Raw genomic sequence first — 17,451 nt, 5'->3', positions numbered from 1 at the left:
AGTCATTAAATTAGAGAGATGATGGGTTAATTGGCAATCCTGTTTAGACACTTGCAGCTTAATAGGGGTAGTGATCCGCAAACTCATTGATGATGTAATATTTAATTGAAAGCGCTATATTAATTGTCTAGATTGATATAGGTCTTTATTTTTGTAATTTGTAGTTTTTTGATAGCACTTCATACTTTTGAGATATGGGACTTGGAAGATAATCAGATAATCAGCTCTGAAGGCGTTTATCTCAAAATCTAGAACAGTTATCAAACAATTGTCAACTACAAAAATAAATATCTAGATTTGATGTACATTTTTGTAGTTGACAACTTTTTGATAGCTCTCCACCCCGCTGAGATATGCGTCTCCAAAGTTCGGTAGCTGTCGCCGCGAGAGGGAGACACGCAGAGAAGCGGCGGTGTCTGCCTTCTCTGCGTCTCTCTCCCTCTCCCCTCTCACCTCTCAATCTTTAAAGGCGCATATCTCGAAAGCGTGAGGAGTTATCAAAAAATTGTCAACTACAAAAATGTAGCGCTATGTTTGATCTACACAACTAATGTAAATTTGAAACGGTTGAAATAGTTAGGAACAATTTTTGAAACAGCCAAAATTGAGAGTCTTTTTTTTACTTGAAAAAATGATGCTTTTGCTGAAAACGCTGATATCTCAAAAGTGTGATGTGCTATCAAAAAGTTATCAACTAAAAAAGTGTAGCACTGGTTTTGATCTACACAATCAATATAACAGCTTCCTACTGCTTTCCTTCTGAACTTGTAAAAACTAAAAAAAGAAAAGCTCATCTTTATTTACACATAATACTTTTTTCCAGAGAATATACAAAAATTATTCGCTTCTTACATCCATTTAAGCCTAAAGTTCTCTCTCAATCTGCCGAATCTTCGCCTTCACCTCCTCCTTCAAAATGAACGAATCTTTCTGAATCTCCTTGGATGGGACAGTTGGAATGATTTTCTCCTGCTCAACATCTTCCGGTGTGGCGTAGGCCAAGATGAATCTGGAAGAATTTTTTCATTACAGTGATTGGTCCTGAATCCTGAATCCTGGAGACACTGACCGTCCCTCGATCTCGACCTTGCAAACCAAATCCTTCTTAAAATGAATCTTCTGCGAGAAGTCTTCATAGGAAACAATCGTCTCGAATTGTGTATCGAAAATCTTCTCCGAGTGTTTTTGAAGTTTAATGGCGAATCTGTGGACATTACACAAGTTGGTCACAGTCTTCACCTCCTCGAAGGAAGTCGTCATGAGCTCATTGAGCATAAGATTACAACAGACATAGCCAGATGGGTTGTAGAAGCAAGATGGAAGTGGGAACGTGTTGTTTCCGCCCTCTCCACGACGTCCGTAATAGTACTGGCCGACGAAGGTTTCGTCGTATTTCTGAAATGCTCCAGACTTAAAAAGTATAAAAAAGGATAAAAGCTCACCGGCTCCTCTACAGCTTCGTAGCCTGGAGTGGTGGTTGGCGCTTCTGTGGTGGTTGTTGGAGCGGCGGTTGTGGTGGTTGGTCTTTAAAAAGAATGCAAAAATTATTAGGGGCACTTGGGATTCGAACCCTGGTCGTTTTTTTAGTGGTCAGAATTGTTACCGGGTAAGCCATATGATCCTAGGATCGGCAGGCGGTGGCCAAGCCAGTCGCTGTCGAAGCCAACATTTATCACAACCTTTGCCGGCGAGCAGCGATCTTGCCCCTGGTAGCTCAACTGGGTAGAATTCTGACCAGTAATCTCGCGACCGGGGTTCGAACCCCAACCCCTCCCATTAGTTTTTGTCTTCTTTTCTCATCTTAGTCTACTAACTCTTTAAGGATTTAGACTAGTTAAAACCAACATCGCCTCACCTTGGAGTAGTCGTAGTTCTAGGAGTCGTTGGCCGTGGCGTCGTCGTTGGCCGCGGTGTAGTCGTCGTCGCCTGAGTGGTACGTCTAGTAGTTCTAGGTGGTGGTGATGGTGGAAGTGGTGCTCTCGTGGTGGGTCTTGGACGTGGAGTGGTTGGAGCCGGAGTTGCTCGTGGAGTGGTGGTTGGTGGTAGCGTGGCGCGTGGAGTGGTTGGAGCAGGTGTGGCTCGTGGCGTGGTGGTGGTGGTAGGTCGTGGAGTCTACAAAAGGGAAACGTGCAAAAAACTTAAACCTACGGGTGGATCTGAAAGCCGGCTTACTGTTGCTCTGCGAGTCGTTGCTCTCGGTGTCGGGCGTGGTGTAGTAGTCGTTGGCTCCACATAGGCAGGGGTAGTCGGAGCCGGACGTCTCGTAGTTGGGCGTGGTCTCGGAGTGGTTGGCACAATGTACGGACGAGTTCTTGGCGGTTGAGGTCTTGGTTGCGGTCTGGCGGTGGTTGGCTCGATGTATGGAGCCGGGGTTGCAACTGGTCGCTCGATATACGGAGCAGGACGGGCGGGCTCTATGTAAGGGGCGGGGCGAGCTGGAACAACTGGTCTCGCTGGAACAGGCCGCTCAATGTATGGCGTTGGACGGGCGGGCTCAATGTAGGGGGCGGGGCGGCGAGATGGGAGCACTGGTCTAGCTGGACGTTCGATGTATGGAGCTTGAGTGGGTGGTGGAGGAGGACGTTCGGAGTATCCCTGGGTGAGAGGGGGGCGTTCAGAGTAGGTTGGAGCAATTGGAGCAGGGGTTAGGCGGCTCTGAAATTGGTGAAGTAGAGAAACAGGAAGTCAACTTCAAGGTGGTGTAACTTTGTGAGATTTTGTCTGGTTTGTACAAAAATTAGTTTTCTGAAAAGATCAAGTCAAGAGCCACATTTTTGCAGTTGACAACTTTTTTATAGCTATTTACGCTGTTGAGATACACGCCTTCAAAGTTAGGAGGGAGAGAGAGGAGACGCAGAGAAGCGAGGGCGGCTGCCTTCTCTGCGTCTCTCCCTCTCGCGGCAGCACCTAGAGAACTTTGGAGACGCATATCTCAGCGGGGTGAATAGCTATCAAAAAGTTGTCAACTACAAAAATGTAGATCTAGGGTTGATCTACAAATTGGTTGTAAATTTGAAACAATACGACAAGATCCTACAAAGTTACACAACTTTTTGATAATTTACATTCAAATAGTTCGAGTCCTCGATCTCATCTCCATATGAAGCCTGTGGACGCTCTGTGTAGAATGGGCGTGGTGTGGTGTTAATGTATACCGGACGCACTGGCCGGACCGGTTGTGGACGTAGATCAAATCTGGGGTACTGTACGTATTGTTGGGGTCTCTGTTGTTGCTGTGGGATGAATTGTGGTGGTCCTTGGTGTTGGAACTGTTGAGGAATATAATATTGACGGAAGACTGGAGCCGGCTGGAATGGGTACTGGCGGACTACGGTAGGGTTTGGCTGAAAATTATAGATTTTTCAATTCACTTTTATATTTCAAATCCTACTGTACCTGAGCGATATAGACGTTGCCGGCTGGTCGGAACTGCTGGAATTGTTGCTGCTGTTGAGGAACTTGAAACGTCGGATGCCGAATGTAGCCTACATGATTATTATTTTGACGTTTTGGACGGTCTTCCCGCAATGGGTCATAGATATTGGGCAACTCGATTTGGAACTGATTGGCTTTTATCGCGCGCACTGGCTCGCCCGATCCGAAACGGATTATTTCTGGTTGAGGAGAAGGGACGGATTGCAGGGGTGGAGCGGCGAATTCTGGAATATCGAATCGACAGCTTCGGTTTTGTAGTTGACAACTTTATTGTGCGGGCGGTCCCTAGGTAGCCAGCCTTCCAAGGGTCATAACTCTCTAGGGAGTCGTCTTATCAAAAAACTGTCAACTACAAAAACAAAGCTCTAGGCTAGATCTACTCAATCTATATAAATTTAAAACTTTTGGTAAGCGCTGGCGCGCTGAGAATCTCAGTTTAGCCAGGACTACAGAGAGCGTCTCTCCAGGTACCTATCTTCAAAGCCTGATATCTCGCCGGGATGAATAGATGTCAAAAAGTTGTTAACTCCAAAAATGAAGGTCTTGGCGTGATCTACAGAATGATTATAAATATAAAACATTTTGACAGCCCGGAGCGCTGTGGCGTTCTTGTGAAGTAAGCCTGGGCTGCCGAGGTCGTTGCTTCAAGCATCGTTCTTTGAAAAAATCTCAAAAGTGGGCGGAGCTATCAAAAAGTTGTCAACTATAAAAATGTAGAACTAGTTTTAATCTACACAGCGTTCTAAAATTTTGACAACAAGGGCGCCATGACACAATGAAAGATTGCAAAAAGCGTTAAAATAAAAATTACAAACTTTGAAACCGTTTAACTTTATCAATGTCGTCCTGCTTGAAACCGTTTAACTTTATTATTGTCGTCCTGCTTCAAAATTACAACCATGTTGTAGTTCAAGTGTAGATCTACATTTTTGTAGTTGACAACTTTTTGATAGCTCTTCACCCCGCTGAGATATGCGCCTCCAAAGTTCGGTAGGCGCCGCCGCGGGAGGGAGAGACGCAGAGAAGGGGCAGTGTCTGCCTTCTCTGCGTCTCTCATCTCAAGCTCCAAACTTCAAAGATGCATATCTCAAAAACGTGAATAGCTATCAAAAAGTTGTCAACTATACAAATGTAGCTCTAGACTTGATCTTTTCAGAAAACTAAATTTCAAAGAAATCAGACAAAATCTCGCAAAGTTACACGTTTTCAAGTAACACTTGCACACTCTGTTTTACTATCTACGTTAACTACTGCAACTTTCGAAAACAATTCCAGCTCTACAGTAACCCTAAACCTCCCGCTTACCTTGCTGTCCATAAACATTATCAGCAGTAAGCGCCACAAGCAGCGCCACAAGACAATACCTCATCATTCGAGTTGTGATGAGAGACTACTACGAATGACTGACACTATTCAACCCCACCGATTACCTGTCCTCCAAAAAGGCGTAAAACGAGAGGGAAAGAGATGAAGCTAGAGGTCCCGCCCCCCAAATCGAACTTGAATAGAATAGAGATAGAGGGGAGAGATAGTGACGCGCGCGCATAGGTGTGTGTATTATCTAGGCGCGTAAATTTATTGCGCAACACACAGTTATTTGGGGGGGAGGGAAGGGGTTGATGGTGACGACGAGATGAACATTCAGAAAATGAACCACCGAACCTTTTTTTGTCATCAGAAGACGTCTTCCGTTGTTATCAGACAATGCATTACACTAAGGGGGAGAATGTTAGCTGATCTATGGACACAGGTTAATTGATGAGGGAAAGCGACGTCTAGATTTTTTTTGTTGGAGGAGGAGACTGTAAAAATGTGGAGCGTAGTGAGTGATTTACAGATTTACTGATCTACAATAGAACAGTTCAAACACACAAGTAACTCGCTTAAAACTCAATATTATGAGCTGAAAAATATACCAAAATGTAGATTTCGGTGATTTCTATACCCGTGACCTACTACGGTCCGGATGGCTGTTTATTAATGTACCGCGGGCCGGGCTTTTAACCATTCTCGCTTTTTTTTGCACTTTTTCCAGACTTGCAACGGCCCGGGCCGGAAGTTCAGTACTGAAAAAAGAATTTCGAAAAATTTCCGATTTTTTCGAAAAAAAAAATTCTTAAGAACGGTTTTTGGAAGATTTCGAACTCAGAGAAGCGCAGTGGCGCGCCAATGAAGCTTGCCGGTGTGTACGATGCTCCGAAATTCCTCTTTTAGCACGCGAAAACGCCATTGGCGCAACACTGCGTCCCTCTGACAAGGGAACCTTTTTCATACACCGGTTGGGAATTTGATGAAACTTGGCACACATATGCTTTCGAATGTGCTCAATTGAATGGCGTTGTCAGAATTTGCAGAGTTCTTCTCATTGGCTAGAAATCTCGATCTGAAAATTCTGGAAATCCAAGCCTCAATTTGACCACGCGGCATCGCCCTCTTGACTCTCCTTCTCTCAATACAAAAAGCATCGAGAATGGCGCAGTGGTAGTGAGGGGGTGTGGTGTTGGGAAGGTGGTGGGTACGGTACCTCTCCCCGAAATACTTTTTTTACATTTTTGAATTTCAATTTTAAAGAGTTTCTGATTGGCTCAAAGATTTTTTGGATTTTGAATCATTGAAAATTGATGACGGTGAGTTTAGGAAGCATTCATGACGAAAAACGAAAACTTTTTTTCGAGAATTTTTCGCTTTCCAATCATCAAGAGGTGGACGAAGTGAAAGAAAATATTTTGAAATAAAAGTTTTGAAATTACTTCATATGAACAAATCACATGAGAAATAATTGTTTTTTTTTTTGAAAAAAAATTTACTTCGTCCACCTCTTGATGGTCGGAAAGCGGAAATATTCTCAAAAAAAAAAGTTTTCGTTTTTTGTCATAACTGCTTCCTGAACACACAATCATCAATTTTCGATGATTCAAAATCCAAAAAAAGATCTTTGAGCCAATCAGAAACTCTTTAAAATTGAAATTCAAAAATGTAAAAAAAGTATTTCGGGGAGAGGAACCGTACCCACCACCTTCCCAACACCACACCCCCTCACTACCCCTGCGCCATTCTCGATGCTTTTTGTATTGAGAGAAGGAGAGTCAAGAGGGCGATGCCGCGTGGACAAAATGAGGCTAGGATTTCCAGAATTTTCAGATCGAGATTTCTTGCCAATGAGCATAACTCTGCAAATTCTGACAACGCCATTCAATTGAGCACATTCGAAAGCATATGTGTGCCAAGTTTCATCAAATTCCCAACCGGTGTATGAAAAAGGTTCCCTTGTGAGAAGGTTTTTGAGGAATATACTTGAGGATAAATATGAAAAATTTTCAGAAAATAAATTTTTGGACAAAAAATTGAAAAAAAAACGCCTGGCCAGTGACATAGAACTCGTCGAGATCTACATTTTGGTATATTTTTCAGCTCAAAATATTGAATTTTACGCGAGTTACGTACTTTGCAAGTACGGTTCAAACCATTACAACTCATTGGACCCGAGGGAATCTTCCTTGAGTTTCAGAGCGCGTCCCGGGTTTCTTATCGGCCGAGCAGTTTCAAGTTTTATATTATTGTGTTCCTTGTTAGATCATTATCTCCATTTTTGTAGTTGACAACTTTTTGATAGCTATTCACCCTATTGAGATATTCGCTTAAGTCTGGAAAGAATTTGGTACTCCACCTTTAAAGGTGTATATCTCAAAAGCGTGACTTGCTTTCAAAAAGTTGTCAACTACAAAAATGAACCTCTAAATTTGATCTACACAACCATATAAAAATAATAACTTGAAAATTAGTTTGAAGTACTGCTGAATCTGTTTGAAGTTTACCTACTTTTTGATGAAATAAGATCCCAACATAACTTTCAATGTATCTGAAAAACTATGAAATTCAAGTGAATTGTGAATCAAACAACTCAATTCTTACTTGTTGACGCATTGATTGCTCTACTAGAGAGACGCAAAGAAGTGAGACAGTCTAGCTTCTCTGCGCTCTTATTCAGTCAGTCATGCTCTCCTATAATTCTCCTGTAACTTTGAAAGCTTAGATCTCTAACACTATAACAGCTATCAAAAAACTGTCAACTACAAAACTGTAGATCAAATTTAGCCCTACATTTTTGTAGTTGACAACTTTTTGATAGCTCTTTACGGTTTTGAGATATCACCGAGTGAAAGTAAGCCGCTGGCAACCTTTCTTTAAAAGCGCATAACTCAAAATCGTGAAGAGCTATCGAAAAGTTGTCAACTACAAAAATGAAAATCGATGTTTTATTTATATAAAAATTTAAAAATTTAAGCATTACATCTGTTTTTGATGCCGTGTATCGCATTCTCATAACCAAAACCCCCGTTTTCAATTACTTCTGTGTCTCTGCGCCCCCCTTTTACGGCAAAGATGTTCGAGATAATGATGATGGATGGGGACAGAGAGAGATGAAGCTGCAGATTCTGAAAACTGACACAAACAACACGCAGAATAAAGAAAAAAGAGAGAGAGGGAAAAAATTTAAAGGAGACGGCTTTAAATTGTAATAATATGGTGTGTGTGTGTTTCGAACCGAACGGGAGATTAGAAAGAAAGACGAAAAATACATTATCGGTGGGGTACATCTTTAAAAAGCTGAAAAAATTGAGAAAAAACAAGTTTAAACACAAAAACACATTTATTCTTTTTTGAACTCCCGCGTATTGAGTCGACGCAATCGCGCTCCGCCGCACGCTTTTTCTCTGCGTCTCTTGTTTCTCCACACTATTTCTCCATGAATTTTCGGCATTTTTCTCAATTTTGAACTCTTTTTTCCTCTTTTTTCTCCTGTTTTTTCCGGCAAGTTTGTTTTCAAAAAAACGAGAATAAAGGTCACATTTCAATTCTATTTCCCATCAGCTGAGAGAGTAACTTTTATTTCGGTGACAAAAGACGAAAACAGACGGGCGAAGAAGAGAGGAAAAATTAAGTTCACGCGTGCTTTTGAGAATTTAATTAAGTATTTTCGGGGTATTCTGACTGAAATTTTCGCAATTTCGGCTACTTTTTCATTGGAAAATTGTGATTTTTGAGTTTTAAACCGATTTTTATTATATTTTAACAGTAAATAAATTTTTTGTTCATTCTACTCAAAATTAGCTATTTTTCCCGATATTCCATCAATTTTCAGCTCAAATTATCGAAAATTCGTCGTTTTTCGAAATCTGGAGCCCAAATTTATTCAAATCTCGAAAAAATTGAGTTTTTAAGATTATTAAACCAGTTTTTGAGTTTTTTTCTGTCAAATTTCACTTAAATTGAGCTTAAATTCAATTTTTCTGAAATTTTCTGTCTAGATGACTGATTTTTCGACTATTTCAAGCTGAAAACGCTGAAAATTTCGTATTTTTGGAGCCTAGGGCTGTAGTTTTTCGTAGTTTTGCATAATTCTATCTATTTTTCGAATTTTTTCAGATTTTTCGTCGTTTTTTTCAGCTCAAAACGGCGAAAAACAGCCATTTTTGAAGTCCAGATTGTGAATTTATTCGAGAAAATTGAGTTTTGAAGAATTTTAGTTCAAATTTCAGTTTAATTGAGCTTCAATTTAATTTTTCAGAAATTTTTCTGTCTAGATGACTGATTTTTCGACTATTTCAAGCTGAAAACGCTGAAAATTTCGTATTTTTGGAGCCTAGAGCTGTAATTTTCCCGGAAATTAGCTGAAATAAAAATTTTTTAAAAAAATTCCCGATATTATTTATCGATTTTTTTTCAGAATTCCCTCATTTTTCCTATTTTTACAAAGATTTTCTAGCCAAAAACTTCGAAAATTCGTCGTTTTCGAAGTCCGTGAGACGAATTTATACGAAAAAACGAGTTTTCTCGGTCGATTCCAGTTTTGGTGATCTAAATTAATTTGCTCAAATTCGAGACTCGCTTTCAACGATTTTTCGGATTTTTAAAACATTTTTCCCTAAAAAATGCTCCAGAACTCAAATTTATTTGTGAAAATCTCATTTAAACACTTTTCTGACGATTTTACCGAGTTTTCCGTGGATTTCTATCTGAAAATCGTTAAAACTTGTTAAAAATTGTCATTTTGGAGTTAATTTCTTCCGGTTTTCTCGGTTATAGTCAGTTTTCATTCCAAATGAGCTCTAGATGCGATTTTTTCTCTAATTTCCGATCTAAAACCGATACAGATTACCATTTTAATGGATTTTAGCTGAAAATTATCTCGAAAACGCATATTTTATGCCTTTTTTTGTAGTTTGTAGCCGATTTTCGTTTTCAACCCTGTTTTAGTCAGATTTTCCAAGTGAAAATCGTCAAAATCCGTGCGGTTTTAGGTGTGGTCTCTCAGTTCTTCCGTTTCCAGAAGTTTCAGTCATTTTCCGATTCAGATGAGCTTCGCGTTTTGATTTTTTTCATCCAATTTGACCCAGAAATCTAAAAAACTCATAATTTTGCACACTGAGACAGTTTTTTCCAAATATTTGCAGTTAAAGGAGACTGAAGTCATATTTTTTTATTTCACATTCTGATACTTCAGAAAATTCTGAAAAACTTTCATCATTGGAGCATGTGCTCAAAATCGCTCTAAACACCACAATTCCCGTTTTCCTGACTCCTAATGAGCCTTCGTGGAAGAGTTTTCCCACGCGAATTTTTTCCTCCGTGTAGTCCTCTCGGACAACATCATTTCTCAATTCCTCGTTTTCTCGATATTCCAACAAAATTTCGTTTTTTCTCTTCTTTTTTCCGATATAAATTGAAAAAAAAACACGAAATTTTGTTGAAAAAACCGAGAAAACGAGGAATTGAGAAATGATGTTGTCCGAGAGGACTACACGGGGGAAAAAACTCGCATGGGAAAACTCTTCCACCTAGGCTCCTTTTGAGCCGGTAAAACGGGAATTTAGAGCGTTTAGAGCGATTTTTAGCATATGCTCCAATGCTGAAAGTTGCTCAGAATTTTCTTCAGTCCTCCTTTAAGGTCCATTGTTTTCCAGATTTTCCGAAATTCGAACCAATTTTTTGACTTTCCGGTACCCAATTTAGTTAGTTTGGCAATTACAGAAAATTTAGACCGACAATCCAAAATTTATCTGATTCAATCGAAAAAACTTTATAATTTCCTAGTGAAAAAATCTTCTAGTTATATACTTCCGTTAGATCTCCACCCTCTCCTCCATAAATTCTGATTCTTGCTCTCTCTCCCTCATTTCCTGCTGAAATCGGTCGTTGGCCCGCCAGGTTAGATCAGAAACGCGTGAGAGCTATCTCTATCTTCTCTCTTGAATTTATTTCATATCCGAGAATAGCACGTGCCAAAGGGACCTCCGAAAACGACATATAGAGGAGAGGAGGGAACCAAAAACCGATGAAACTTGAGAAATAACATTATATGGAGGGGGAATTTCGGGTGGAAGATGTTGATATAGGTGATGTCTCGAAATGTTTAAGGAATTCATTTAAAAATCGCTGAAAACATGGATTTTAAGTCAGAAAAATGAGAAAATCCGATAGTAATTGGTGCTGGCCGAGTTTTTCCAAGTTTGGGATTCTAGGCCGGTGGTCACAAGCTGAAAGTTCTCGAAAACTTCTGGCTTGGGGTCATCGGCCAGGAATCCCAAATTGGAAAAAAAAACTCGCCCAGCGCTTATCACTTTAGATTTTTTGTCCGTTCTAAGCGCTGAAAAATCATGTTTTCAGGGTTTTTTGGCTAATTTTGACTCAGAATCTCGTAACTCACTTCAAAATCAAAAGTTTGAAGAGAAAAATATACTGAAATGTAGATCTCGCTGAGACCCTGATTTTGGTATATTTTTCTCTGCAAAATTTTAGTTTTGAAGGGAGTTATGAGATATTGATTGAACATCCGATCAAAAACCCCAAAAACACAATTTTTCCATCTGAAAATTGAGCAAAATCCAATAGTAATTGGTGCTGGCCGAGTTTTTCCAAGTTTGGGATTCTAGGCCGGTGGTTACAAGCTTGAGTTCTTCTGGCTTGTGGTGACCGGCCTAGAATACCTAATTGGAATTGTTCGGCCGCCATTTATCATTTTGGAATTTCGCTGGTTTTTCACATTGAAATTTGCGTTTTGAGGAATTTTGAACGGATCACAAGATACTGAGTCAAAAATTCTTTCAAAATCACGGGTTTCTTCGTGAGAAATGAGCAAAATCTCATAGTGATCAGTGGTGGCCGAGTTTTTTCAAGCTTGGAATTCTAGGCCGTCTAGAGAACCTCTGGCTTGTGGTGACCGACCTAGAATCCCAAATTGATAGAAACTCGGCCACCACTGATTACTATGAGATTTTGCTCAATTTTGTTCATAGGAAAATTGTGTTTTCTGGGTTTTTGATCGGATTTTAATCAAGATCTTATAACTCTTTTCAAAATTAAAATTTCGCAGAGAAAAATATACCAAAATCAAGATCTCTGTGAGATCTACATTTCAGTATATATTTTCTCTTCTAAATTTTTATTTTGAAGTGAGTTACGAGATTCTGAGTCAAAATTTGTAGAAAATTCTACTCAAAACGCTAAAAACACGAATTTTCAGCGCTTAAAACGGACAAATATCCAAAGTGGTAAGGGGTGGCCGAGTTTTTTCAAGTTTGGGATTCTAGGCCGGTGGTTACAAGCTGAAAGTTATCACCGGGCTTGAATCCCAAATTCATAGAAGCTGGAATTTCGCTTGTTATTCCTGCTGAAAACCGTGTAACGGAAATAAAAATTTTCAGCGCCCTTCCTTATCTGACTCATGTCTTCTCCCAGTTTCCCATCCCTTCTCTATAAACATTTCGAATCATATTGTTTTACTTTTCGTTCAGAGAAGACCCCCCCCCCCCCCCCACTAGTAGTTTACACCTATATCATTCTCTCCTGGAGCACACAACTCAGCTGATGATCTCTATCTCTCGCCTTGTGTCATTTGCAGCCGAATGGCTACATGTCATGGCTCTAATGATATTTGGTGAGACACCCCCCTAATCTCTACCACATTGGTAGTGTCCTCCCCGACCACCACGTCTTCTCTTCTGGAGGCGACAAGGCGTTCAATGGGAAGAGGGAGAAGAATTCATTGTGTGTGTTGCGACAAGAGAAAACGAGAGAAAGAGCAATGCCCTTGTGCTCTCTGCGTCTCTCTCCATCTCTCTATCTCGCCCCCCATCACTTCTATTACATACTCAAGTCCTCCTTCTCCCTCCTTCCCCCCCATTTTTGCCCTATGTCATCAACATCGTCGACATGCTCCATTGAGAGAGATGTCATTGAAGAAGAAGATGTCAAGACAATTCATCTCATTTGGTATTCACGGCGTGATGTTTTTGTGCTCGGTTTTTGAGAAAATCGAGAAAATAGCGTTATTTTTCACTGATTCCAAGTTGGAATTTCCAACTCAAAACTATGCGGGAAAACGACCTGTTTAAAGCCGCGAAAAACGGTCTCGACTGGAGAAAAGATCCAAAATAAGAGTCAAACTGATTCCAGAGTTGAAAACTATCCGAAAGTTTGGAAAAACCAATAACTATGTATAAAAGCCTTGAAAATTTCAAAGTTTTATCGAAAAGATGGCCGGCCGCGTTTAAAGGCGCATCTGTTTCAGTAAAAATGGTTTTCTGATTGCAGAGTTGATCTAATAGTAAGCTGAAAACCATTACAAAAATCAAAAAAATTATAGTGATTTTGCTTAAAAATCGCTGAAAATCTTGCAAACTTGACAAAAATTGAACTATTTTTGTGATTCCAACTTCCCAAACTCGACTAGAGAAACTCTATTCTCTTATTTTGACTCGAATTAGGAGGAATTCAATTAAAAACCAAGATTTTGACGATTTGATCATTGGAATCACAGGAAAACTCGAATTTTTAGTAGAATTTTCTTTAAAATCTTGAAAATTTTACTAAAATTTGTTTTAATTTTTAGTCAAATTTCCAGAATTTTCAGCGATTTTCAAGAAAAATTACTAGAATTTTTTGACTTTTGTGATGGTTTTAAGCTTAGATCAACTCTGCAATCTGAAAACCATTCTCACTGAATTAGATGCGCCTTTAAACGGAATCGGTTATCTTTTCGATCAAATTTTGAAAATTTCAAAGGCTTTTATACAAAGTTATAGCGGTTTCCAGACTTTTGGATAGTTTTCAAATCTAGAATTAGTTGGCTCCGTTTTCCGAGCATTTTTCCCCTTCAAACAGGCCCGGAATTCATTTTTCCGCGTTTTTTGAAGTTTTGAAATAGTTTGATCTACCAATTTCATTTATTAACAAATTTGACTCATTTCTCCCACTTGTCTGTCTGAAACTGAAATTTCCACATTTCGCAATGAAATTTCGTCAGTTTTTGAACAAAATACCCCCTGAATGTATTCCTATTGAAAACATGTATAATGATGAAATACCGACAGGCTCCGCCCCAATATAGCAAATTTCGTAGATCTCACTTCCAAAAACTGCATAATTTTCCAATTAACTCGAGAAGAAGAATTCTGGAAATTGGGGTGTCGAAAATATGTGGAAAAGAAATGCAATTTTCTTTTCCCCTCGCTTCGTTCCGTTTTTCTGTTTTCCAATTAGCTTATTAGTCAGAAAAAGAGAGAGCGCAAACACCATTGCTGCCACCTCTTTGTTATCAGTTTCCGGTCGCCAAGTGAACGGGTGCTTACTCTCTGGAATAACACAGGCTGAAATTCCATTTCCGAGTATTTGTACGTGTATTGACATATATATGGGTATACTTTGCTCAGGGACGTTCTGAAACCAAAACATTCCGAAAATGTCTCAGTTCGAAATGTCTGGTTTCTAAACTTCTCGGACCCCATATTATGACAATCTGAATGACAGACAGTCGTGGCCTAGGATCCGTTAACTCGGCCATCGTACCAAAAAATGGCATCATTTGACACTGCTGGAAACAGGTGTTACCGTAATATTTTGGGGCGAAAATTTGAAATTTACTAAATTTTTTCGATTTTCAGTGAAAATAGCTTGAAAATCTAAAAAATTCAGCAAATTTCCACCTTCCCTCCCCAAAATATTACGGTAGCACTCGTTTCCAGCTGTGTCGGATGATGCCATTTTTTGTGGCACGATGGCCAAGTTGACGGATCCTAGGCCACGACTGTTTGTCATTCAGGTTACCGTAATAGTTTTGAGATCTCAAGGTTCTCTATACTTCCCTGAGCCTCATACTCATTTCAACTATTCAATTCTGGAGACTTTCTGAAATCGAGATTTTACGAAAATCTGGATAAATGACATTTCTGGCCTATGATCCGTTAACTCGGCCATCGTACCAAAAAATGGCACCATTTGACACTGCTGGAAACAGGTGTTACCGTAATATTTTGGGGGCGGAAATTTACTGATTTTTCGATTTTCAATGAAAATAGCTTGAAAATCTAAAAAAAAATTCAGCAAATTTCCAAATTTCCTTCCGGTAGCACTCCTTTCCAAGTGTGTCGAATGGTATAATTTTTTGTGCCACGATGGCCGAGTTGTCGGATCCTAGGCCTCGACTGTCTGTCATCCAGGTTACCGTAATAGTTTTGAGATCTCAAGGTTTCCAAGCGCCTCACGTCATCTATTCAATTCTGGAGACATCTCTAATTAAAATGGCAGATAAACCAACGTCATGATTTAAAACGAGGTATCGCATTCTAGTCGTCTAGATTGTTGTGGGCCGCTGCCGGAAACCGCGACCCACATTTCCGGGTCCTTCTTCTTCTCCTTTTTTTTGGATTGAAGAAGGGAGGTTTCTCCTTATTTTCTGCAAGAGTCTCTTTGTGACATGTATAGAGATATCAGCAAGTTCGATCTTCCGAATCGACGGATGATTGATGCGTCTCTCATGTCAATTCGAATTCCCTAGATGCGTTTTGACGCGAGTGAACATTTCGGACTCTCGCCGCCGCAACCCGACTACCTGAAATATGATAGCGGGTTTTTCGTTTTTCGCCGTTTTTTTCGACTCGCTGGCAGTACACTTCTTCAAGAATGCACGTATTCAAGAATTCTGAAGTGTTCTCTTGGCGAAAAATGGCAAAAATTGAAAACAAAGCAAAGAAAGTGCTCTTTGGCAATGACAACAACAAACTCGAGGGGAATGAATAGTTTAAATGAGAGTTCTCAGAGAAGAAAGGAATGAATGGGTGGAATCCTCAGATCCGTTTAATCCTTGAGAAAGCCGGCTGAAATTCATATGATTGGAAAGCTGAATCGGTTCTGAAACCGTCAAAATGAAGTTTTTTTTTGAATTTTCGGAATCAGATTCAAGCATTTTCAGGCAGAAATCCTGGATAACAATGCTTATTTCAGTTTCAAACAGAATCTGAGAGCTTATTCAGAATCCTCAGGGTTTCAGGTTTCCAGTCAACTGAAATCCATGAAAAATCTCAATTTTGAATATTGACAGTTTCAGAATCTGGAATCCGGGCATATTCCGATTCAGCTTGAAAGTTGCAAAAATCTGAATTCGGATTCAGAATCATCACGGTTTCAACTTTTCATTCAGCTTGAACTTTATCAGAATCCGGAAGTGGATTCAAAATCCTGACGTTTTCAGTTAGAATTCCAGTTATCTGGAGCTCAAATCCTTTTTCTCGACAGTTTCAGAATCTAGAATCAGGGCGAACCCCGATCCAGTCTGAAATCTATCAGAATCGGAGTCCGGATTCAGAATCCTCACGTCTTCAACTTTTGAGCCATCTGGCATTGAGCTGCAAATCTGGAATCTATCGGAATCCGCAAACAGATCCAGAATCCTTTCGATTCCAACCTTCCACTGGAAGGCATCCAGCCATTTGAGCTCGAGAGCCTCTGGATTGTAGACCATATCATCTGAAATCTGCCAGAACCCGGATTCAGAATCTCCACGTCCTCATATTCTCAGTCAGAAGAGATCGCTAATCGATTCCCACCGCAATAATACCAAACACAGAAATTGAATTCGGTACGGTTGGGCAGTTCTCTCTCTCACTCTATTATCGTGCGCCGGTGTCATTATATATTTTCCTCTTTCCATGTTCTCTCTATCTCGTTTCCGCTATACTCTCTATTCATTTAGAGAGAAGAGAGAGAGAGAGACGCAGACACACTGCGCGAGAGGGTGTCTTGAGGGGATCGGTGTGAACACCTCTCCTCACTCTCTTTTCATCACAAATTTAATTTCGCACCGACCTTTTGTCGTCGTCGTCAACCGTCGGAAGGTTCTTCTCTAACCAATTTGCTGTCGTTTTTACAACAATGCGGTCTCAAGAGTCGAGCCTCCAGCCACCCATTCAATTATTTTTATGTTGCTCTTCGTCATTGCCCACGCTTTTCGTATTGAAAACGAAAAAATTTTGATGGTGACGGTGGCTGAAAATGATTGAATCTCGTCTTTTCTATAAGAATGCTAGAAAAATGATTGGTTTTCAGTCTGAAAATCCGACGTTTCCAGTTTGATTACAAGATTGTAGGAAACGAAACGACGATTCCTAACGTTTTTTGCTCATTTTTCAAGACAAGAGTATGCGAACCTAGAAACCCAAATTGGGAAAGTTCGGCCAGAATTAACAAGAGCGCATAACTCTCTTTAAACTTATTGCTATGAGCTGAAAATATACCAAAACGTAGATCTCAACGAGCTCTATGTTTCTGACCAACTCTCGCTCTCGAATGGAGAATTTTTAATGTGTTGCGGGGCATTCTAGTCCGACCCGCGGTACATTAATTCTTCCCCATCGGCGCGGAGTAGATCAGAAACATAGAACTCGTCGAGATCTACATTTTGGTATATTTTCAGCTCATAGATTTGAGTTGGAAGGGAGTTACGAGGCGTTGTTAGTCCTGGCCGAACTTTTTCTGTTTGGATTTCTAGGTTGGCGGCCTCTAAGCAAACATCTCGCCCCGCCCTCTTCTGCAATTTCACCGCACAATCCATTTTTTCAATGTGATTCAGTTTATTATCCAGGAAGAACTGAGCTACACTGTACTATGCGGTGACATTGCAAAAAACGTTAATAAAGTGTCTTGACAGGTCCCGCAACGAAAACTTCTTTCTGTAGTTAG

At 40.1% G+C, this 17,451-nt stretch overlaps 1 protein-coding gene across 1 annotated transcript; it reads right to left on the bottom strand.

Annotated features, from left to right (window-relative positions):
- Nucleotides 1–864: 864 nt before the first annotated feature.
- GCK72_017019 (uncharacterized protein) lies at nucleotides 865–4,807 on the bottom strand (the record flags this gene model as incomplete). The annotated part of the gene is made up of 8 exons (XM_053731830.1): nucleotides 865–1,009; nucleotides 1,070–1,395; nucleotides 1,443–1,524; nucleotides 1,856–2,112; nucleotides 2,173–2,655; nucleotides 3,066–3,344; nucleotides 3,397–3,659; nucleotides 4,741–4,807. 8 exons carry the CDS (start codon nucleotides 4,805–4,807, stop codon nucleotides 865–867), a joined length of 1,902 nt encoding a protein of 633 aa, XP_053580743.1.
- Between the last annotated feature and the right edge of the window lie 12,644 nt (nucleotides 4,808–17,451).

The sequence above is a fragment of the Caenorhabditis remanei genome, chromosome V (genome assembly GCF_010183535.1).
Source record: "Caenorhabditis remanei strain PX506 chromosome V, whole genome shotgun sequence".
In the NCBI taxonomy this organism is placed as follows: domain Eukaryota; kingdom Metazoa; phylum Nematoda; class Chromadorea; order Rhabditida; family Rhabditidae; genus Caenorhabditis; species Caenorhabditis remanei.
This window is presented reverse-complemented; position numbering and strand designations above follow the sequence as displayed.